This window comes from Phoca vitulina, unplaced genomic scaffold, assembly GCF_004348235.1.
Source record: "Phoca vitulina isolate PV1807 unplaced genomic scaffold, GSC_HSeal_1.0 scaffold6, whole genome shotgun sequence".
NCBI lineage: Eukaryota > Metazoa > Chordata > Mammalia > Carnivora > Phocidae > Phoca > Phoca vitulina.
This window is the reverse complement of record NW_022589709.1, coordinates 25,407,168-25,430,552: the sequence shown is the minus strand read 5'-3', so window position 1 is coordinate 25,430,552 and position 23,385 is coordinate 25,407,168. Positions and strand designations below refer to the sequence as shown.

At 41.4% G+C, this 23,385-nt stretch overlaps 1 protein-coding gene across 2 annotated transcripts in view; it reads right to left on the bottom strand.

Moving 5' to 3' along the window:
* Window positions 1-393: 393 nt before the first annotated feature.
* EFNA5 (ephrin A5) overlaps window positions 394-23,385 on the bottom strand; it is a 271,250-nt gene continuing 248,258 nt past the window's right edge. Inside the window, exons 3-5 of one of the 2 annotated variants that reach the window (XM_032403888.1) lie at window positions 10,643-10,708; window positions 10,165-10,245; window positions 394-4,934 (exon numbers count right to left, since the gene is read on the bottom strand). In XM_032403888.1, the coding sequence (XP_032259779.1) occupies window positions 4,813-4,934; window positions 10,165-10,245; window positions 10,643-10,708 (269 nt within the window). In that variant the 3' untranslated portion in view covers window positions 394-4,812. The remainder of the gene's footprint in view (window positions 4,935-10,164; window positions 10,246-10,642; window positions 10,709-23,385) is intronic. The other variant, XM_032403889.1, reaches the window with a different exon arrangement.

The following is a 23,385-nucleotide window of genomic DNA, read 5'->3' as shown; positions in this document are numbered from 1 at the left end:
TTATTTCTCTCTGAAGTATGGGATGTTTGTTGGAAAAATGCTTATTTTGTCTTTGTCTTGATGGGGTGAAAAACTACAAAGTGAAAGAACATAATTTTGTACGTAGCTCTTGGATTTAAGTGGTTTTAGGATGCAGGGCTTGCCATAGTGCCTATTTTAAGGCTCAAATACAAAGACATGGCTTGAATTTCACCATTTTCTCATCAGAATAACTGGAATGTGCCTAGATACCGGGCCATTTTCTAACCCTGCATTCTTTGAGTTTGTCTCAGGCCTTCTCTTGTACGTATTATCTTCTCTATCCACAAAGATTTGGAAAAATCAGCAGAGTATAAGTAGCCCCTGAAATAAAGGCGTCATTCAAGGAACAAAGAAGTAGAAGGAGGGCTCCAATTAAAATGATGAAAATCTTTAATTTTTATTTAGGTATACTTGTACGGACACGTGTATATACAAATACAGATTGTATGGGTTGGTTTGTGTGTGGGTTTTTTTTTTTTACATTTTTTTGTTTTTTTTTTACGTTTATATAATGTCAGCATTTCAAAACAGCACTCGATGAGTAAGTGCAAAGGAACTGCAAAGCAGGGCAGTACAAGCACAGGACCACACAGAGCTGGACTTCACACCCAGACGCACACACAATGAGTGGCTTCAATGGGGTGTCAAGAGTAAGCATGGAAAGCGGATTTTGACTCATGGGTAACCTCCAACATGCCAGCATCTATTAAACTGTACAGACAATGGGAGCAAGCCCATTGTAGGGAGATTTGTCTCACATCCGAGCAGCTCTTGGGCAAATGCATGGGAAGAACTCAGTGATGCCAAACCAGAGACAGACCTGCCCATTCACGGTTCTGAAGGAAAATAAAACGTGGGAGGAAGGCAAAAAGACAAAAAAATAAAATAAATAAACGTAAGAAATAAAAGGGGGGGTGGTGGTAGGCAAACGGGGGTGTTGGTGGAGGTGGTTTTCAAAAGAAAAACGACTGACCACAGCTCTGAGAGCAATGAATGGAGGGGAGTTTAAATGGTTTAATTAATTTTGGGTAAACTACTAAAAATGGCTGCTGCCGTTGCTAAGGCACCAGAGAAAAACAAAGTCCCTGAAAATCCACAGGTACTGTACGACTCTTCCTTTCACAATGGCAGAGGGAAACAGCCCCCATTTAACCTTCCTAAATGGACTGGCTTGAAACCTTTCCCATGCTTGGGCCGCGTGTGATACTGGCAACTCTTCCTGAGGAAAAAATGAAACCATCTATGAAAACCACCACAAACAGAAAATCAAACCGAAGTACAGAACTGTTACCAGATTCCCTAAACCTTTTTAAACCAACATGCCGGGGGAGAAAAAACACCACAGGGCTCCAACATCAGACCTTGAAAACATTGAGGATAAAATATGGATCAAAAAAGTCATGTTGTTCCAGGTCCCAAGATGGTGGAGTCTTAAGACTGGGAGGGCGATGACCGCACATGAGTCCTGTATGGAGCAGTGTCTTAGCCATTTGTGACTCTTCTCAGCTACGTCTACAGTGGATGTTTCAAAGCCTCAATGCATGTTTTGTATCCTGAAAGATTATTGTTCTCACTTACAAAAGACATAAGAATCAAATTAATACTTTATTATCAAACACTATATACAACAGAGGTCGCTAATAATACAGAATTTAAAGAACGCAGTTTTTTTTTTTCTTTTTAACGTTTTACTTTTCTTTCCTCTGCCACCCAAGAAAGTACAGTACAAAACAATAGTCTAAACTAACACGAACTGTTACCTGGTCTATTAAAGGATACACGGTATCCACTAAACAGACAGATCCTTATTTCCCTGCTTCATGTTGCAAAGACCTTGGCAACCAGGGGCAAAGGTCGCTGGGGTTTGACTTACTGGGGCTGAGAGGCAGCTAAGGCTGCCCTTCAGACTTTGAGTTGTTGTTGTTGTATAATTAAAAGCTGCTACAAAATTGCATCGACATTCTCCTAAGCCCCCGGAGGGTTGTAACACCACCATAAAAGGCCACCAGCACTTTCTGGACAAGATGAAAACTCTCTGATACCAATCATTGTCTTGGAAACTCTGTGGCAAACATTACCTACAATTCCATCACTTAACGGTAGAGAAGCACACTGTCTACTGGTGTGGATAGTCTTGCCTTTTTTTTTTTTTTCCCCAAACTTAATTTGTAGTGGCATAATGAAGTAAAGGGGTCTAATTTCACTGTGAAAAATGAAAGACAGTGGCAGAGAGGGCCATGAGTAATTATTTTATCATTTGTTAGAGACGAATGCTAGCAAAACCACAGAAGTCACCATTTCTAAAATGAAATTAGCACTGCTAATGTAGTTATGACTAACTGGAATCTTTACAGGATCATTCGATTTCCTTGTGGTTATAGAACATGCAGTATTATTTTGGTTCTATTGATCCATTTTAGCAGGTATCCTCCCCCCACCCCCACTCAAATCCCACTGGACCAACAAGCCTGTAACTATTAATAAAAAGAAGTATTACTGGATATTACTGAGAGTACTGAGCATATAAAGAGTTAAAGGAAAAAAGAATCCAATGCTGTGAACTTCTGTTCCAGTGAAATGGTGGCTGCCTTCTGTGACAAGACTCGGTCACTCCAGAGGAGTTCCTGGTGTCTGGGGAAGCAGCACTGATTGTGTCTGTGAGGCCGGCGACCCCACCCCCGGGGCTCCAAGCGCAAAGAGACCCAGCAGTAACGTCCATTCCAAATGGATCAGGTAAGCCCAGATTACATGCCAACATGTGTACAACTCTCCAGGGTGCAAGTACCTTTACAGCTGCCTTTCATTCACACATTTTTCTAATTCAGAACTACTCACAATTCGTAGCAAATTCCCATTCACGAAGTCTGTGCATAATATGACCCCTCTCTTTTTTTCATATAGACATTTTAAAAAAACAAATATACCTATTTTTAAAAAGCCTTATTTTGCTGGAATGCTTCCAATTTTTTGTAAGCTACATAATCACTGCATTTATTTTTTGCTCTGTTCTGAAAGGCATGGTTCCTACTGACATGTCGTGCAATAGTAAAAAGGCTAGATTTCTTTTCCATTGGTCTGACACTTTTCCCTGTCTAGGCTTTTGGAGTTCAAAGTTGGTGACAGCCTCACCAGTAGTTAAGTAACCCCCAAGGCTTGATTTTCCTGGTAATCAACTGGAAATGGCCCTTGTTGGCCATGCTAAGATTCCTCAAACAGGGTCGTCTTGTGTTTATTCTCCTTCTGCCCCACCCCGACAATGAAACAAGATAGCCCCCTATATTTCTAAATGTATCAAGGGATACCACTTTTTTTCTCACAAGTTTAAATAGGACAAGCATATATACTCACTCTCAGCATAAAGTATATCTAAATAATGTATTTTCTATTCTAGTGGATTTTTAAAAAAATATTTTGTTAAAGTCTTTGGGACTCCATCTTGTTTATCTCCCACAGATAAACACATGTTCCCCCTACGCTTCAGGCTGTGTCAGAAAGGGAAAGAATATAAAATCAACACTTGAATTTTTTATTCCAAACTTTGGAATTTTTATTCCAAATTTCCCTTTAGCCCTCCCAAGTAGTGCTGACTGACTCTCCTGGTGACAGGGGTGTGTGTCCGAGCCCCTGTAGTTGTGGAGTGTGGAGCGACACGTGGGTACTAGGGTGGGAGTCGGGGAAAGGCCACAGCACACTGGCGCTCCAGCAAAGCCAAATCACATCTCCTCTGGCCACTGACCTCCTTTCCTTGGTACATATTGTCCCCCAGAGGAGTATCCAGAGCTATTCCATTATACACTCATCAACCCTGGCTTGTCAGCCTTGGGGAAGGTCACTTTATTCATAAAAATGCCTCTTTGAGTTTCTTTTTAAAAAAAATTATTGTAGCACCATGGTGATCTGTATTCCAAGGGAAAAAAAATCTGGTGTGCATTGCCCAGTCACCAAAAAAATTAGAGGCACTCACACATACACACCCCCACCAAACCTAGTTTTCTCTGTTTTCACCCTTGCTCTGTGCTAGCTAGCATTCCCGCACCCGACCTGCTTTCTAGAAAAAAAGGCTTCTTTCATGGAGCACAAGTTTTGCTGTCAAGAGTGCTTTAAGACAGTCATCGTAAAAAATAACCCCCAAAAAAACAAAAAAAACCAAGAACCAAAAAAAAAAAAAACCCAAAAAACAAAACAAAACAAAAAAAACCAGTGTCTCAACCTTTGGGAAGCCTGTTCATTTATGTACTCCTAGAGGAAAGGGTGTAATATTATATCTATCCTTACTACCTCCCCTCTGGACTTGACATGGTGACATGATGCCCTGCACGATCATCTTACAGTCCTGAATGAGAAGGCATAAATATTGTATGGGAGAGGAAAACCCCCCTGGGCCTTGCCATCACTAGCCGCATCTGCCACCGTTCCTCCTTGTCCATAGACCGCTGTCACAGTACACTAACGGAGGTGGGCTCTTAGAGGAGACTGCACAGGCGCTGACGACCACTGGTGTCACTATTGACAATTGGGCATTTTCATCTGGAGTCCATTTAATTTGGAAGGGATGAGAGAAGGCAAGGGCAAGGGCTGGGGGCGGGGGGTAGGGCAGGGGAGCAGCAACTACTTGAGCCCCTCCTGGCCCCAAGTTGTTGCTTAGAATTCAGGCTGAAAGAAAGAAAACAAAAAATCTGACATCTGCCAAAAAACCAATAACAAGTCCCTTCTTAGGATGAGCAGTTAGGTGGATCTCCGGTGTTCCAAGACCCTGATGCTTTCTGTGACAGGTGACGGGAGGAGACTGTGCTATAACGTCAAAAGCATCGCCAGGAGGAACAGTAGAATTGCCAAAAGGCGGCTGGGTATCCTTGGTGTTTGTGCCGCGTTCTCACCGCGGGATGGCTCGGCTGACTCATGTACGGTGTCATCTGTTCAAATAGAAAGCACACATTCCAATGAGATTTCACATCCTTAATAACTCTCGCAGCAGCCTGCTGTTAACAGACCTCGCCACCCTCTGCAAAGTAGGGTAATGAACCTTGTGCCACCATTGACTTTCATGTCTGCATAATCACTCATTATTTACAGCAAACAAAGGAGAAGCAGAGAAAATTGGACTTTTTCAGCAATATTATTACATTCCTTAAAAACTGAGGGGAAAAATTGTACATAGACTGTAACCTTTGGTATGTGTTTACTACTTTGGTTTGCTAGCAAACACACCTTGCACAAAGCCGAGATGTCTGAAGGTCCCTTTTCAACCCAAGATGCCATGGAGAAGCAAGTGACATGTTGGTGGGTGTGTGTGTGTGTGTGTGTGTGTGTAGTTACATTGGCATGTTAGTGGTTGATCAGAATGGGGCTGCCCGTTTTTCTCTTTGCACCTGTTTCACGGGATTAGTGTTGAATGTTTGGTGGTTGGTTACCTACATAAATTTTCAATTAAGAAAAATTAAAGGCCAAAACCGCATTTATTTATTTTTTGCCAGAACGGCATTTTCAATTAACTATACGTAATGCCCACTAGACCTCAGTAAGTGGTGCCCACTAGTTTGCCTACAATTGGGAATCAATGATGGTGCTATTTCCATTCCAAACCCTGTATCCCCAGGATTAAATTACTTGAACTTAACTATTTTTATTTTTATCAGGCTGAAGCTTGGCACATCAATTATCGGCGTGGATGCAAATTTTCCTCTAAATAAAAGGGCTTAAGGGAGGTAAGCTTCTTTTATTTAGCTATAAAGTGTTCTACCAGGCTGCCTCTGACTTTGGATAGCCTTCCTGATCTGCATGATTAACAGGCTTAACTTTGAAACAGGAACTCTGCAGCAATTAGTACCCAAAGATAGATGGGAGTCTTGCCTACGAGCCATGCTTTGCTCCAGTGTTGCCGGTCTTCTTCCTTCCTCCTGGCTTAACTTGTGCTTTCAGACTACATGTTCTCTGAACCACATGTTCTTGGGGCCCAGGGTGGGGTTCAGTGGTAGATTTTTATTTCAGCATCAGGGGACCTTCCTGTAAAAGCTCAGGAGACTGTCATCTTATATTCACTCAACGGTCAGAGAGTGGAGACAAGTGAGACTCTAGTGAGGTTTCTCAATTTTGTAGACCTCAAAGGATAATCCCTAAGTATCCCTACATGACCCACTTAGAACCCCTTAATGGACCGTTGAGTTCAAACTCATTTATATCTTCACACCACATGTCACAATAAGGATGCTTTCTTTTTCACTATGTATCGTCACACTCCCTATCCTTTGTCTGAAAGTGGCCACTTTGCAGGTGCACGGGCTGGCCCCTGCTTCGGATATGTGCAGGTAGGCTATCTCTGTTTATCACATCCATTCCCAGTATGAGCTAAGCGATCTATCTGCTCCGTGTTAAGGCTTCTGCCCTGGAGTGCTCTTTGCCTGTCCTCCCGTAGAAGCTGCTGCATTCCTGTGTCTGATTTGCTCCCCTCCCCTGGACCTGAGCAAACCTGTGTGGGGTGGCGATCGGCTTAAAAGACTAGAGAGAAGGTTAGGGAGCAAGAATGCAAAGTTAAAGGAATGCAGAGGAAAAACTATAAAACCCCCCCCCCCCCCACCCCCGTGGTGCCAACTACTTGTGGTCGCTTCTCTCTGTTCTTCTTCAGCCTGGCAAATGTATTCGATCTGGAGGTAACAGGAATTAGATATAAATGCCCTGAAGAGCCCTGAAATTAAAATCCAGATCACCTTAAGAGCATCAATATGTTGTCAATCAGAATAATAGAGTGCTTTGGGTTTAATTTGTAAAAACTATAAACCCTGAGGCTTCCTTCCAGATTTCATTTTGAAATACCATTTATATTTATACACCTGAAATTACATCAGCTCTTGGGTTCTTCTCCATCTTATTTTTACTACCAAATTACCCAATCCTCTTCCTTGTAAAGTCTGGATGTGTACTGATAAAAGTTATTCCAGTCCTAAGTAGGTAGTCAGTGTGAACTGGAGGGCGAGATGCCTCCCTGTCCTTCCAGGATGCTCAGCAAGGGCTAACCATTGCTCCAGGCAGCGCAAGACAGGGTGAATGACCTTGCGGGACACGGAGAGGAGGAAAGCTTTCGTTTTTCATACAAGTGAAGCATGAGGTTACGTGTACTTTTCAGTCTTCTAATCATGGATGATTTTTCAGAGTAACCCTCTTCTAAGCAACCAGCCGGTAAGTGTCATTTTACCCTCAAAGGGGGAAATCTGTCCCACTAGGGCCATACAGTTCTTCTCTGCTCTCTGTAACATGCTGGTCCTGGCTCAGGATTCTACAAAGCATCCTTCAATTCTAACAGGGCCTCAATGTTGGAAGATTCTACGGCCCCTGAGAAGCAAAATGAGAAACTAGCTGTCATTTGGGTAAATCTGAGCAATTTCAGAATCCTAAGGAAGAATTCATAAGCAAAATCTCGCCCAGTGGAAATTATATCTAACCATCAGAGACTTCCTAAGACTCATGATGGTAAATGTGGCTTGAAGGAAGAAAATATTCCTCCTCAGAAACCAAATCAAGTCTTGCCTCCTGCCTCCAGGATTCCACAGTCTGAGGGTTTCAATGGTTAATTGAGAGAACACTAGCAATATTTTGGAGCATATTCTGTGGCATATGTCTGCCCTGAGATCATCCTGTATCCCTGATGATAGGAAACTGGCAGGCAGAGTGTGCAAGCAAACAAAAAAGACAAATACATTCCAAAGACAGGTGAGTTAGTACACATTGCCGAGAACATGCAGTGGAATCCTTTCAGGCTTTCCGGATTTTTAAAGTCTAGGTCTATACTCCACCATCCAACACAGCGGTGGGTGTAAAGCCACACGTCTGACTGAATTTTGTGAGGAATAGGACAAAGTACTCGAATTTATTATTGCATTCCTACAGCCAGGGATGGTAGCTCAACCTCGTCTTACTTTTTTAGCGAAGATGCTCACAAGAAAGCCTGTAAATACAGTCTTGACTGACTGGAGGAGCTTTTCCTGCCTATGTACCCATGCATGTGCACCTGCATTTCCACTCCCCAACACACACACACCACATTCTATCAGACTTCTGCAAACTTCCATCAGTTCTATGTGCATAGATTTGGGAGCCATCAAGGATTTTAAATGCTCAGGGAAAAAGAGCCTATTTCCCAAAGACAGTGACATATGCTCACGTACGAATGCATCTTAATATCTTGCATTTTATCATTAGTTGAATTCAAAGGTAATTTTCCTAGTGTCAGAATAGTCCTCAGTGTATCTCTTGATGACCAAGAAAAACATGCAATCTGTTGTTTCTAAACAGCCTCTTGCTTTCTTGATAGGCAATGGAATTTACCTGGAAAAAAGATTATTGGAAAGATATGCCTACATTCTACCACAACTTGCATCAAAAAATCGTAATTCAGGATAACTTACGTTTACAACACGCCTAACTCGGTCCGTCATTCTACACATGACTTATTAAATTTCCAATAAAGTTCTCTTTATGAAGATCTACGTGTCTACTAATGGTAAGAGAATCCTCCTTTTCTACTCATGTTGGAATGGGAGTCAAGAAATTTGAATATTAAACCTGGATCAGTCTCTTACTAGTGATGAGGCCTGGGCAAGTCTCAGTTATCAAGGGGAAAGTGTAGACTCTGTGGGCCTTAGGAGAGACCATCTAACTCAAAGATCCTAAGATGGACCAAGTCTTTGAGCTTTGGAAGGAGTCTGGTACTTTGAAAAGTCCCAGTAATGCTTCCAGATTTCCAGGACTCAATTAAAATATCTCCATGTCAGCACTCATTCCTTGCAACTTTCTAAAGCAGCTAACTGATCCCTGGGGAGTCAAGAAGGCCTCTCAGAGCTTTATTGTACACACCTCCCATTTGTGCTGGGGTAAGATGCCTGCCTTAGGTTTTTTCCCCAAGCATTCTTGTTTTTCTAACTCTTCCTGTCAGTTACAATGTGAAAGCTATTGTATGCCTGAAGCACCGCATTTACTCAGGGTAAGTTTCCCTAAGGCTCCCTGGCTATGTCCTAGTAACAATACTCAAAAGATAAAGTGGACTTCACAACCCTTTAATTTCTAGGGCCATAAAAAAGAGAAGTGCTGCTACAAATAGATGAAAAAAAAAAATCTCTGTTCACATAAGGTTGGGGGGGGGGGCTCACATCTTTCTGTGAAGAAGAAATCATTTTAATTCCATTAAGCTTTGAGATGGATGCGGGAGTTGGGTAAGGAAACCAGTCAAGATCTCAAGCAGGTAGGGCAAAGAGAGGAAACCACAGGAAGGTAGGTATACAGGGGCATCAAGGCACGGTCCTCAGTGCACAGTGGATAGAGAGCTCCTATCCTAGTGTCTAGTTGAATTTCTAACCAAATGGATAGTACAGGGCCACTTCACCCACAGTACACTACAGTGTAAATGTTTCAATGAGTGCTTGTGTGGGTTTTAGGTTTCTTCAGTGACGGGAAAGTTTGGGTGTGTGGAACGTAGGAGTAGAAAAAAAAATTTCTCCTTAATACTTATTTTGCCTCAGCAGTCAAGGATCACATTTGGTTGGACAGACTACTGATTCATTTGTGCGAGTAACACGTGTGTGAATTTGTGGTGTTAGGCAACATGATTGCACTTCTCCAGACCAACTGCTATTGATATCAATAGCACAAATAATATCTGAGATGTACTAAAGGTCTTTAGATCAGTTCAATGATGCATGTGAATTGCCAGAGAAAATTAAATACGTTGAGTTAGCTGCTATTTTGTGCAATAGTCTTAATTACTGGACATAATATAAAAATATAAACAATAGAATTTTTTTTTTTTCTGTCTTCGATGAAAACAGAGCCATTAATATTCACAGTGATTCACCAGCATGCTCGGAGGATATGGTAAAAAGCAGTGAGATTTTAGCATTCTGATGGGGCTTCTATGTTAGGATACTGCATTATATCAAACCCATGTCCAAAAAAGAAAGGTCATATTTTATCTAACATGCATTAGACAAAGATACTGGAGGAATGAGGTAGAATATAAGTAATATTAGCATCGCTAGCAATGAGCAAAAGCAGAGCAACTATAACATGCAAACATGCGGAGAAGAAAGGAAAAAAAGTACGGAAGCACCAAAGAGAGATGCATTTGTTAAAAGAAGAGTCTCTAAGCATACTAACCTGCTGGTTCTAATGAATTTTCTACTTTGTCGTTAACATCGAAAACACGATCATGAACACCTATAGTTTTCATACAGCTATCTATAACAAAAATAGAGATAACAGCCAAATATGTTAGTGAAGACACCCTTAAACTCCCATTTCTTTTTTTTCTTTCTCTCTATTGTCTCCTTTAATTTATGTAGAGATTGTTTTACAATCAATGGCATGTATCCAAATGCCAATATTGTTCCCATTTGCTGTGCACGTACAACAGTCTAAGAAACAACAAGTTAGCAACTGCTGTGTACTTCAAAATAAAAGCATCATGAAGAATGATGAGAAAAAATATGATGAAAACTAAAACATGGATGCTGATATACAAAACAGGTACCACACAGGATTTAACAGTAAAAAAAGTTGTACCGCGGTGAACCAGACCACACGATAAAGCATGCGCGGTGAAGCCACCTTCTGAAGCTCATTCTAGTCAACTTACTTGTTGGTCTCACAAAGACTTTGAGCTTTAGACAGGACCTTCTGCCATTATCTGGGATTGCAGAGGCTGTGGATGAGACAAAAAGAGAAAGAAAGGAGAGAGCAACAACTGATTATTCTTCATTTTCAAATGCAAACGCTCTACAAGACATTCTTTCATGAACTACAGGAGCATACTCTAATTTTTCCCAGAAGTTAAAAACAAAAACACTTTTCAGATTGATAAAGAATGCTAGAAAGGGCTATTTTCCTGTCCCTGGCTTTTCTTTTCAGTACAGTAAAGACTCATGCAAGAATGTTGGTATAATCTACAGAAAAATACTTGGGATTTTTATTTCAAAGGCTCTTCCATTTAACTTGATCTGTTATCAATTTTCTCGAAAATAAGAAGATAATGCTTGAGCCCTCCGGCCGGCAGTCACAGAGCCACTCCCCGTCTCCTGCAGGAAAAGGGGCCCAAGGTGAAAGTGCTGGCAAAAACCAGTAACAAATAGTTACAAGGCCAACTTAAACATGACCTATTTTTGCTGGGGAAAGCAAAGCTTTGTCTGTCCTGAAAGCCTGTCTGTCAGTGCTTTGCAGGTAATTCAATTAGAGGTTTTACTCAGAACTTGGCTCTGCATTCTATAGGACTAAACTGAGCCCAGCAACTTCCATCATGCTATATTACAAGTACAATATGCTATTGAGAAAGCACTACGGTGCAATGGTACATTTATTTTTAAAAAATTTGCCACAGAGAAGGATGGAAGTAATAAAGTGGGCTTACCAAAACATAACATAACATGTTTCAAGTTATAATTCATTTGAGGAAGAAACTTTCTTCTTCTCTTCAAGATAATAAGACTGTAAACTTTCTCCGCGCTGGAAAGATTATCTCCCCTCAGTACACATAGCATAATGTCAAAGGGATTTCCATGGGCGGTAAGACCCTTAACGATCTCATCCGTTTACTAAAGGCATTCTAGAGAGGACAAAAATGATAAAGGAGTGCTGCACAGTTTCCTCCCCGTGTGTTTGCCTCAAGTGGTTTCTTCAGAAAATGCAGATGACAACAACAAAAACTCTCAGTGAGGCTTACAGTGAGTTTGGTGAGACACCCGCAGTGACAAAGACAGGACCCGCGGTTGGTACGCTTTCTCTCTCCTTTATTTTTATCTTCTGCTATTCCTCGTGGGAGCCCAGACAATGAAAATGCTTATTTCTTAGGTGAGGGGATTTGAGATGCAAACTCTAAACTAATTTTACATGAATCTCCTCCGGTAACTCCAGGATCCCTGTGCTGGGAAATTTATAAATTCACCACCTAAAAGATAGATATCAAGCTGTAAAGGACCCCTAGTGTCGCTATTCAACACCTGTTGAAACCTCTTAATTCTAAGACTAAAGTATACAGAAAAGAGGATTTTGCCCCTCCCCCTCGCCCCTCTGACCAGCAGTTAAGAAGTGCTAACAGCTGGCTTTGCTGTAGGCTTTCATTAAATCAAAGTCGGAAAAACCCCCTCTACTGACATTTACAGTAACTAGTGTGTTATTTAGGGCACAGTATTTGCACTCTGTGGTTGGATCCAGGAAACGCTGTCCTTCCTGTGGACCCCGACTGCAAATGTGCATGTCACAAACACAGTACACACAGGTGACTCCAATTCATTAGGAAAACCACGGCTCTTGAGATAGTTTATGTCTCATTATTCACATGAGGTGGTGTGAAAAAGTGACACATGGATATTTACACTGCCATTCTGTGGATTTTTGAGCTGAGATGAACTCCCTAGGAGCCTGAGCCTCGAGCGTGAACTCGATTTGCCCCATGCAAGAACGGATTGTACCAAAGACACTGCAAGATACAGTAGGCTCATGGCCACATCAAGTGGGGGTACTTCTTGGGAATTTTTACAGGTCTTTCAGATTTATAGGTAGCAGAAATCCTGTAAGTCCAGTACATAAAAATCAGTGTAGGGCGCACTGGAATAACCGAACAGCAACAAATGATAAGCTCTCTTTAGGAAAAACTGTGGAGAGTTCCCTCACCAGCTCTGAGAGATGGACAGTTAGCTTTAGCTCCAGGCTGAGTTACAGCCTTCTGTAAATTAAGATCATAAAATATAAACATACATAAAAATATAATGTACCTAAATAAAATAAAAGCCTCTCTCGCCTATCTCACTTCTCCATGACTTCTTCCTCTCCTATCACCAGAAAAGCTGTTAACTATAACATGACTGACACTTTATACTGTTTATACTCTAATCCTTAGAAAAACTCATGAACAAAGAATAAAAACATATAATGTGAGTACACAGTGCAGGTGACATTAAATCAGTTAACTCCACAACCTCTGGGCTGAGCTCATGAAATCAATTCTTAACCCCTACAGCTAACCTGAGAGGGTAGGTCAGGCCAGGGCAGTATAACTTGGGCTCCTCATTTACCACACCAAGAAACAAAAATCAAACCGCAAAGCATAAAAAGTTTTTATGCAAGATTTTAAAAAGTAAGAGTCTGGCTTTATTCCACATTATGTTCCAGGTTTCTTAACCCCAGGCCCCCGGGATGACAAATGTAGGATGCCTTTGTACAATGAACAAAACACTTAGGATTATTAATTAGTAATATTTGAAGATCTAAAGTAATCTTAAAAGTGCTTTACCAGTCACAAGTAAACAAAAAGCAGTGGACCAAGCATTAGGAGCAGCAAATAACAGAGGAATTGAAAAATGTAACAGTCACACAAGTGAGGTTACAAAGAAAATCCTCCCAGGATCAATTAAGAGCTGCAGATGGACACGAGGGAGTAGAAAACTGAAAATGTGCCTGGCTTGTCTCAGGAGTGTAGGTAATATCCCTATAATTCTAGAGCCACACCAGTTTATAATGACCAACACTATCTTAGTTAAAACAAATTTTATTACTTGTTATGCTACTTTCCTTAGAAAATTAACAGGGAAGATTTGAAAACTGATCATAATTACTAACCACTTCACCCATCCGTTCAAAAGCTTTAAAATTCCTGCTATGCTCGGCTTCCCTGTTAGGTACCAGGGGTACAAAGGTGTGTCAGATACACGGCTCCTGTCCTTGTGCTGTGCTTACTCCAGCTGGGGACGTGAATGAGCCACATGAGGGATCGCTGCGGTAACTGAGGTCTGCATGGACTTAGCTTGGTCCGGGAGGGGGAGGATGTCCCAGACATGTCTATCAGAGGGAATTTTATCGAGGCTTCAGAGCCTGCAGAAGCCAATCAATAGGAACTGGGACAAAAGAATTAAAACATTTCCTCCCTAAGTTCCCACACTGGAGCTTCAGCAACCAAAGGCAGCAGGAGCTTACCTGCAACAGGTAAAGAAAACCTAGACTTGAACTCTTCCCATAAACATGCATGGATTTTCTAACAGAATTTGTCAAATTAAAATGTGAAATGCAACTCCTGTCTTAGCCATTTGTCTCATAATCCAAATCCATATCCCTTTATACAGTTTACTGCTGAAAATGTACATTTGGAGTCCAGAAGCTGGCAGTAGGGGTACGGGACCATTAACACAAGTACAACCTCCCATTCCGTGATCTTAATAGCAACTTTATAAATCCAACCACAGGGTCCCTTCCCCCTAATGATCCGCAAAGTACCAATCAAAACCTCACAACACATAATGAAATATAATGTGAGGGCCCTCTGGTCTCTGTGTTTAGGGTATCATCCTAATAAAGCCATGAGGGCTGCTTAACTTCACTCCGTTCCATGACCTCAGACAGGCACCCCGACTCCAGCCATTCCTGAAAACCTCTTTCCTTGGTCTCCCGGGGTCAGGTAAGCTCAGCTCAGCTCTTTTCAGCCAATTTGATACATAAAGGGGACCACATTCCATGCCCCCCCCAAATCAGTACTTCCATAAGCTGTATTCAGCATTGTAAATATACACAATATTCATGTCACAGTTCATTCACTACAGGCTTATTAGTCGGACGTGCCAAGAATATGATGGCATCACGTTTTTGATAGGTAGCTTCTGACCTGCCTCCGGTTACCCTCACTTGAGAGTGGGCTGGACCTAGTTTTTTGCTTTCTAATGAGTAGAATACAGCCAGTGTGAGAGGATTTCATTTCTAGAATTATGTTGCAAAAGACTGGGACTTCTTTCTTGCTAGCGCTCGCTCGCCTGCTGTCTCCCTCTCTCGCTCATGAAGCAAGGTGCTGTAGTGTGAGAATCTCAACCCAGAAGGCCGGTGGCAAGGAACTGAGGGAAACTTCCAGCCAAGAGTGCCCACGGACCTGAACTGGCTAACGATCTGGTGTGAGTGAACTAGAAAGTGAATGCTTAGCCTTTAAAGGACTGTCACCTTGTGGGAGACCCAACCCAGAGGACTCAGCTGAACTACCCCTGGATCCCTGACCTGCAGAAACTGTGAATGCTAAATGGCTTAGCCCCACATTTGGGGGTAATTTGTAATTCAACAGCTAAATGATACAGTGCTGTATAAAAAACACCTCTGTGCCATCAAAGGCTTCCCATGGCCGACTTGAGGGAGGCCTAAAGACTAAGGCACTGGGGCGTACTCTCAGAAGGACCACCAGGCCCTGGTTCCCACGGGGCCGCTCTTTTCTTGTTCCGCCGCCATGTCTACAGAACTGGATTGCTAGCTAGCTTACTTTTCAAGCTACTGTTCTAAGTCTGCTTAAAATAGGCCTTGAAGAGAAGTAATTATAAACTGCTGTTGAAGAAATACTACAGGATGTATGTATTTGTTTTCACTCCAGCACTTGAAAACGGGTTTTCATTTTCCTTCCCAGGCCACTTAGTTTGTTTTTGCTAATGCAGCCAACCTGTGTGGCTCTGTGCAATTATCACGATGTCTCACTTTAACTCCCAAGTTGCTGGGTGAACTTAAATGAGCTTTGATAGAAAATGTAAACTTAGATCCTAAGACAGAATGCCCTTCCTCAAACAGGAAAAAGAGAATATAAAGGGGAGCTTTAAAACACGTGAAATAAAAGGACTGTAATAATAAGTTAAAGCTTCTCTCCGTATCGAGAAACTTGAATCAATTATCTTATACACAGGCATTACATGAAATACAAATATTTTGAGATTTCAAGCAACTCAAAAGTAGGCAAGGCAGCAAACGTCCCTCTTCATGAAGAACCAGAAGCTTAGCAGGTGGGGTTGATGCCCTTGTATTTTTTTTTTTCTCCGTATTTTTAAGCCCAATACCATACCCGTTAGTCAACTTCAACATATCTGCGAACCTTATTCATCCCCAAATCTTCATTCCAAAAGCCAAAATCCTTCTCCTTTACAGTGTCCCCTGCCAGTCTAGTCTGGGTACCCCGAGAAGTTTTATTTTTAAGAATAGTCGGCCACTTTCTTCTTTTTAAAGAAATGAGTGTGTGTGGGAGCATTAAAAATGCAGTTTTCCATTATGTTTGCCACAGGCAATATTTCTCAATTTGTGCAAGTCAAAAGAAAAGATAGGCTATTAGTTGTTAGCAGAGCCTAGTCTTTTCTCTGTAGGTTTTCATGTAGTTTAACACACAACACAGATATATGCAAATTAGACAGGCGACGGCAGATTTAAGCATTAATATTCCTTTCACAATAAATGCTCGAGAAGTAAAGCCCGTTTCAAGAAACGGTACTACTGAAAATGTCTTCTAGAACATAATGAATCAAAATCCATTTTGTATATGTGGGTGGAGGGCGGGGAACAGAAGAAGTGGTGGGTATAGGATAGAGATTCACCCAAGCCATATGGGCTTCTTGGAAAATGGTTACCAGACTTACAGAAAAAAGTCTTAAACGTTAGGCCTCTTGTGAGGAAAGAATATCCCAGCCACAATTTGCAACTGGCTATCTGCCCTTTCTTAAAAAGCAGAGCAGCAGAACACCTAATTTTCATATCAAGAACAAAAGGACTAGTTAGGATGGAATACATTTCGCCGCCCTACCTTTTGAGATTTAAACTCACGTGTTTGCATAACCTGCTCTTGGCCCCAGGTTTCTTCTGTCCTAAGAGCAACTACAGGAGCTGGTTACAGATGCGCACATATTTCATCTTTCCGAGCCAGCCGTGTCTCAAGACTTAAATCACTGGCACGTTAAGGTCAAAGCCGCAGATGTAACACTTGTAAAAGAGGTTACCCAGTAAAGGTAGGAGCCTTGAGGAAACTTAAAATATCATGTAAATATTAGATTCTTTGATTGGGCTCTGGGGATTTTCTAAAAAAAAAAAACAACTAGGAAAGGAAGAGGGGTGTTTCCCACTATATAATAAGCTCATGTACTCCATGAGCTAAAACTTGGGTTTCAACACCAGGGAACTGTAACAGGGACAAATAATTAGAGTATTAAGTTCAGGGAGAGGGAAGTAAAATTAGTTCCAGCTGTGCAGCCTCAGACAAAAGAGAAAAATAGGAGGTACCACCCATCACACCCATTGCTCCCCCTCTGCCTGCTCTCTACCCCCTCAGGCAAAATTCTCACTGCAAATGCTAACTTAAGTATTATTTAAATTCCAGGGGCTAAGCCTCGGTAGATCAATTATTTTTTCTTAGCAACCTCAAATAAATGGCTGAGGACAAGTTTCTTTCCACTGATTTCTAGGAAAACAAATAGGACATTATCCTGCTTTTGTACACACTTATTTCAAGTGTGGGCAAACTCTTACTTGCCTTTTAAAGCTCAGGGACAACAAACTTGTTCCTACTGCTTTATTCAAGAGGGTATGACCTGTCCCTTAGACCGTAAGGTCTATTAAGGCATGACCAAAAAATAACATGGGTTTCAGAGAATGCTTTTATTTATTTATTTATTTATTTAAGATTTTATTTATTTATTTGAGAGAGAGAGAGAGAGAGAGAGAACCCAAGAGGGGGGAGGGTCAGAGGGAGAAGCAGACTCCCTGCTGAGCAGGGAGCCCAATGTGGGACTTGATCCCGGGACTCGGGGATCATGACCTGAGCCGAAGGCAGTCGCTTAACCAACTGAGCCACCCAGGCACCCCTCAAAGAATGCTTTTAAAAACATCCTCTATATAAGAAACATTTCTAATTCTTTTTAAGAAAAAATTATGTCAGCCTAAGTTTATCTCCTGCCATGATGTGACTGCAACAATCCAGTCCACATAGACACAGAAAAGCAAGATAATATTTAGATAGCATTTTAATTGTTAACTATATTTCCTTGTGTTTAAGGTTTTGTTAAGTTCCTTATTGGATATTTTACATTTCAAAAAAAAAAAAATCAATGAACAGTTAGGAAAAGTAAGCCTCCTGTTCTAAACAGTGTTAAAACTATTTTCTGAGACCTGGCCTTGCCTGAGGCCACACTATTGAAATGACTGGCCCAGGTCATTGAGGTCGGGCAGTTCCTTCTCTCTTGTTTGTGGTGATTTTGGTGAATTCTGCCTGCTGTACCAGGTAAGTATAATGCAGTATAATAAGTATAATGCAGATATGCAGAATGGTTCACTCACAAAAACTCTTCTTCAGCTAGAAGCCACATAATAAAGGTAATAAAAAAAAACAAAACTCAGACAAAAGGTAGAATTCTTAGAATCCCAGAGAGGAGCTCTTTATACTATTCCTTCTCCACAAGCTCCTTGTGCCACCTCTGTGGTCTGTTATTGGGGTTTCTGTTAACTGGTAAGCAATGAAAGCCACAAATCCATTACTCATTTATACAGTATTAACAGCAACAGTGTTGTTATCCTATAGCACTAAACATAGCAAGACAGTAAATTACTAATAAATCATCAAGTTAATACAATTCACAGGAAGCTCCTGGATACAAGCTATTATTTCTCTGAAGCTTTCATAACCACTATCATCCTTATCTTCCCTGATGAGGGGCCTGGGAACGGACAAGGTTTAGTGGTTTGAATACATGCATAATGATGATCTGAATTTTCTCCCTGGTCCACCTACTCTGCTGTCTGTGGTGCCTTTCTCAGCTGCTAAACCTACCTGGGCCTCTCTTTCCCTATGAAAAAAAAATTAAGTCTGACCTACTTTAGAGGGGCAGTAGACTGTCATATTGCACTTGGAAACTCAGGTGACAGATCCCCTTAGATCTAGAATATCAGTTCACTCGTCTACACATTGATGGCATGAGCTCCGTCCTGCTCCCTCTGCTCCGGGATTTCCCTTAGCAAGCCGACCCCAGTTCTGAGCACACATTTACAGAAAGGGGAGGAACCAGGTTATGGATAGTGGTGATCAAGTTCTTCATCATAAGGACACCCAGGGGGACAAGTGTGACCTTTTATTTGTAGCCTAAATGAGAAAAACTGCATTCTACCATAGCTCTGAGGCGGACGTGGGGGGTGAAGGGGTTTTGTGTGAGGATGTGCACTTTGGCAGGGGTGAGAGTTCAGAGAATTAGAAAGGGCACTGGATGACCTGTTCCTTTAGAAAATCATGCTAAGATTCTGTGAGTTCTCTTTTCAATCCACGTGGAGTGTGACGGTGCTATTATAGTAGAGGGACACCGACCGGAGATGAGGCCCCGCTGAACAGCAAGCAAGCTGGGTACAGAAGCGGGGCGAAGCCTGGCGCTGACTGAGAGCAGCCCCGAGGAGAGACCTGGCCCACACCAGGCCAGGGGTAGTGTGTGGCTGCGAAGGGTGCCTGGGCCTGTCTTCAATATTCTTTTGCATCATATTTGGGTAAATATCTATTTACACATGTCAATGATTTGTTTTTCTTAGCCAGTAGGCCATGTTCTCCCGATGTCTGCTATTTCTGGAGCTAAGATTAAGCATCTGGGCAGGGTGTATTCATTTGGGTAGCAGGCCCCATAGAACCCTAGAGGCCTGAAGAAATTCATGTTCCCTCTTTAGAAAGCTAAATTCGGGGCACCTGGATGGCTCAGTCAGTTAAGCATCTGCCTTGGCTCAGGTCATGATCCTGGGGTCCTGGGATCAAGCCCCTAATGTAGGGCTCCCTGCTCAGGGTGGGGAGCCTGCTTCTCCGCCTCTCTCTGTCCTCCCCCCCACTAGTGCTCTCTCGAGAGCGCTCTAATAAATAAAATCTTAAAAAAAAAAAAAAAAAAAGAAAGAAAGCTAAATTCTACCAAAGAGGAAGTCTTTTAGGTACCAGGACGGCACATTTCATTTCACACCAAAAACGCTTTCCTCGATGAAGGTTTTAATGTTGAATAAAATCAAAGCTAATGGATAGGAGGGACTAAGTTCTGGTCTGCTCTAGTTGTCTCTAGGTAACAGGACCCTTTCCAGGAAAGTTACTGACTGCGCATTGCCGGGCGGCACCGTGCAGACCAGCAGAGTTGCCGGTCTTTCACCGTCTGCCCCAACTTTGATTTCCTTCTTTAACTCTCCCCACTCTTCCTTGCTTTAATCCACACTAACAGCTAGTCCCAACAGCATTCCCTCCCAGAACCTCCCTGTCTCCCTTTTCTCATGTGACCTTTTTCCTTTGCCTCTCAAAACCCCCCCTCTCTCGGGCCACTTGAGCTCTTTCCCCGTTCCTACAACACAAAAACCCCTCTTTTGGGTTCTGACATGGACCTGTGTCTATCAGGTAATAAAGAGCACGTCCCCCATCCTGTTGTGTCTTACACACACTGGCTGTTAACACTGCATCTCTGCTACTGGAATTGAGAAGCCCCTGCAGGCAGGAGCACTGCTGGGTTCTCAGTGCCCCGGACTCTACTGCTTTGTTCAGAACATGTGTTCCATAAAGCTTTGGAGAATGAGTCTAGAGGCAACAAAAATCTGTGAAGCCCTTGACCAAACATGAATGAAAACTCAGGATTAGAATAAAAAAGAAAATGGGGAAGCCGGGTCAAGGAAAAAAAAATCCCTTTTCCTGGAAGGCTCCTCCCTCCTCTCCGCTGGCTGCTTCTTATGGAACCATCTTGGAAACTGTGACCAAAGAGCCCAAACCTGGGGACACACAAAGTCAAGTGTGTATTATTGTTATATCTGCAAGTGTGTGGGCCAAGAGATAAGATGCAAATGAAAGGAATGTGGGCATTGTTGGAGCCAAAGATCTGCAGAATCTCCAGTCTGGGTAGGAGTTGCAGGCCCCACCAGGAAATAGGAGAATAAAGGCAGAGCAATTCGAGAATCCGGTGACCTCAAGCTCCTTTAAGGACAGAAAAGTGACACTGGGCCATCGTAATCAGAGGTGAAGACTGAAGCCTTCCTCGCTGAAATCCTCTAGTCATTAAGAAGGCTTGGCAAGTTAAGGTACCTCAAACACTAAATGACACGTAATCTCAAAATTGTGTTAAGGGATATAGCTGTACTTTAGGCACACGGCTGAGTTTAAAAACTAAGTAGAGGCATTTTTAAGGGCATCAAAACCATACACCTAGTATTTTTTTGTCTGTGGAAAAAAAGCATCTGAGAATGTGAAACCTGAATGCTTTCAAAGTGTGTGACAGCTTTGGCCATTCAGAGGAACCGGTCAGACACGGAATTCCAATCTAAAATATGTAATGGAGCAACTGATTTAGACTTTTTGACTAAATGACATCTTAGGTTTACATACAGTTTTAAAACATTTACCAGAATTAAAACATATGTTTCATTTTAAATTATGATAAGAATTACTTAAATACTTGGGAAGGTTTTATAGTTAAACAATTTAAGTTCTTAAAAAGGAAAGACTTATCGTGGCGAGCCCTGACTAATGTATAGAATCGCTGAGTCATTCTATTGTACACCTGAAACTAATATTACACTGTATGTTAATTGTACTTCAATTAAAAATAAATAAAAAGCCAAGAGAGTATGTTTTATCTTTAGTGGTTAAAGGAGTTTAATGAGCCAAGTTTGTAAATGGAGCTAAATATTTAAATTTTCTAGACTTACATAAAAAATAGTAAGATGTATAAACTAATTTGAATAGGCTACATTTGAAATTTTACAGATTTTTAAAATTTGTTATTTTAATAAGTCAAATATCAAATTTGAAATCCAAACTAACCCTTTAAATAGTCTTTCCTATGGACATAAACTATCTTCTGTGCAACCAAAAACTCACACTTGAGACTTCCTTTCGGGCCCTGGGTCAAATGCTGCCTCCCAAGGGAGGCCTTCCATGATCACCCGACTGAAAGCTGTCTTCTCTATTTTTCTCTGTCACTGCATCTAGCTCCTTTTATAGGTCCTCGTGTAACTGGCAGTTAGAGATTTGTTTGTTTCCTGGCTTATCGTCTATCTCCCAATTAAACTGTAAGCTCCAGGAGCAATAACTATTTTTTAATACACCACAGTGTTTCCAAAACCTAATATAGTGCTTGGTACAAAGCAGGCACACAAAAAGCATTTTTAAAGGAATGAATAAGTCAATCAAGTAGAAACTGAATACAGCAGAAATACTCAGGTCCACACATTACAAAAAATAACCAACAGAACCAGGGTGTTGTAGGAACCCGAGATCTTCACAGATTGATTGGCTATGTTTTTCACTCTGTGAATATTACTTTTATATTTCCTCTTGCTAAAATACAGAGCAATTCCAAAGCTAGATGAAAACCTTGTCCACTTTATTGCTGCGGCAAACTTTCTGAGAGATTTGTCTACTATTTGATTTGCCAGAAACCCTAGTTTAGCAAGCAGATAATGCATAGATAGTACCAAGATGTATAATAAAAGGTTTGATAAATTACAATTACAACTTTAACAGGAAGTATATTAAATCAATCAGTGATGTATTTTTTAGGAGCTTCTCGTATTTGAGGAGTACATAGAATGGAGAAAAGGATTACTATACTTCAAAATATATTCCTGTTTCTTAAGAAATCTGTGAAGCTAGCATATAAATACAAGCACTCTATCCACTAGCTATGATATTAATACCAGTGTGCTATTTAAGTTTTAAGGAATCATTTACATTTTGATGCTGACTCTACATGTCATATAAATAGGAAGATTTTTTGTATAGCTTAGCATTTTGGGCAAAAAATTCATTCTATTTTTCTTCTGCTTAGTGCAAGAAAAAGTATGTACTCTTGGGTCAACTTATCTTTTTAATCTAAGAGGTCTCAGTCGAAATTGACTTTGAAGTTTGCTAATTACAAAACTCAACAGGGGTTTTTCCTTATTTGGTATAACTCATATTTCTATTCATTAACCCCAGTTTTAAGAAGATTAGAAAATCTGAATAGAAACAACTTAAAAGTTTGAAGAATAGCCTCTCCCCTGTGATATCTTCAGATACTTCAAGTGCAAACTTCCCCTCATCCGATCTAATTACAAATCTTTTGTGGTCGTGGAAGGGGGGAGGTTATATTCATGTATTTTGAGCTCCCTAACGACACAGTGCTGCAGGGAGGTGAGAAATCAGTTGATTTTTTTTCATTCCATATATTGGGAAAATTTATGTCTACCTGAGTTATGAGGAAATCGGGGTTCTGACAGGCAATCCTGCCAGCTGCTTCTCGTGGGGCCAAGCCACTGGGTTCAGATGCTTTCATTGTGGTGAAAAGATCATTACCAGGCGGCTCCGGGGAAGTTGGCCCTCCTGTAAGTGCGCTCCTTTGTTATGAATATGGAACAGACGGAGCCAAATCTATCTGCTCCGTAGGAACAAAAACACTTACAACCCAGCTCTCTCTATTAAAGACTCTACTTAGCTCCTTTATACCATTGGCTTTCTGTGCACTGCTGTGAGGTTTTGACTTTATAGAAAAAGGCACTTCATAAAAGCAACAGTTCTTACTCTTAAACCAAAGTGGCCTAAGAACTAAAGAAGATGAATACATGGTTTCACCCACAGGA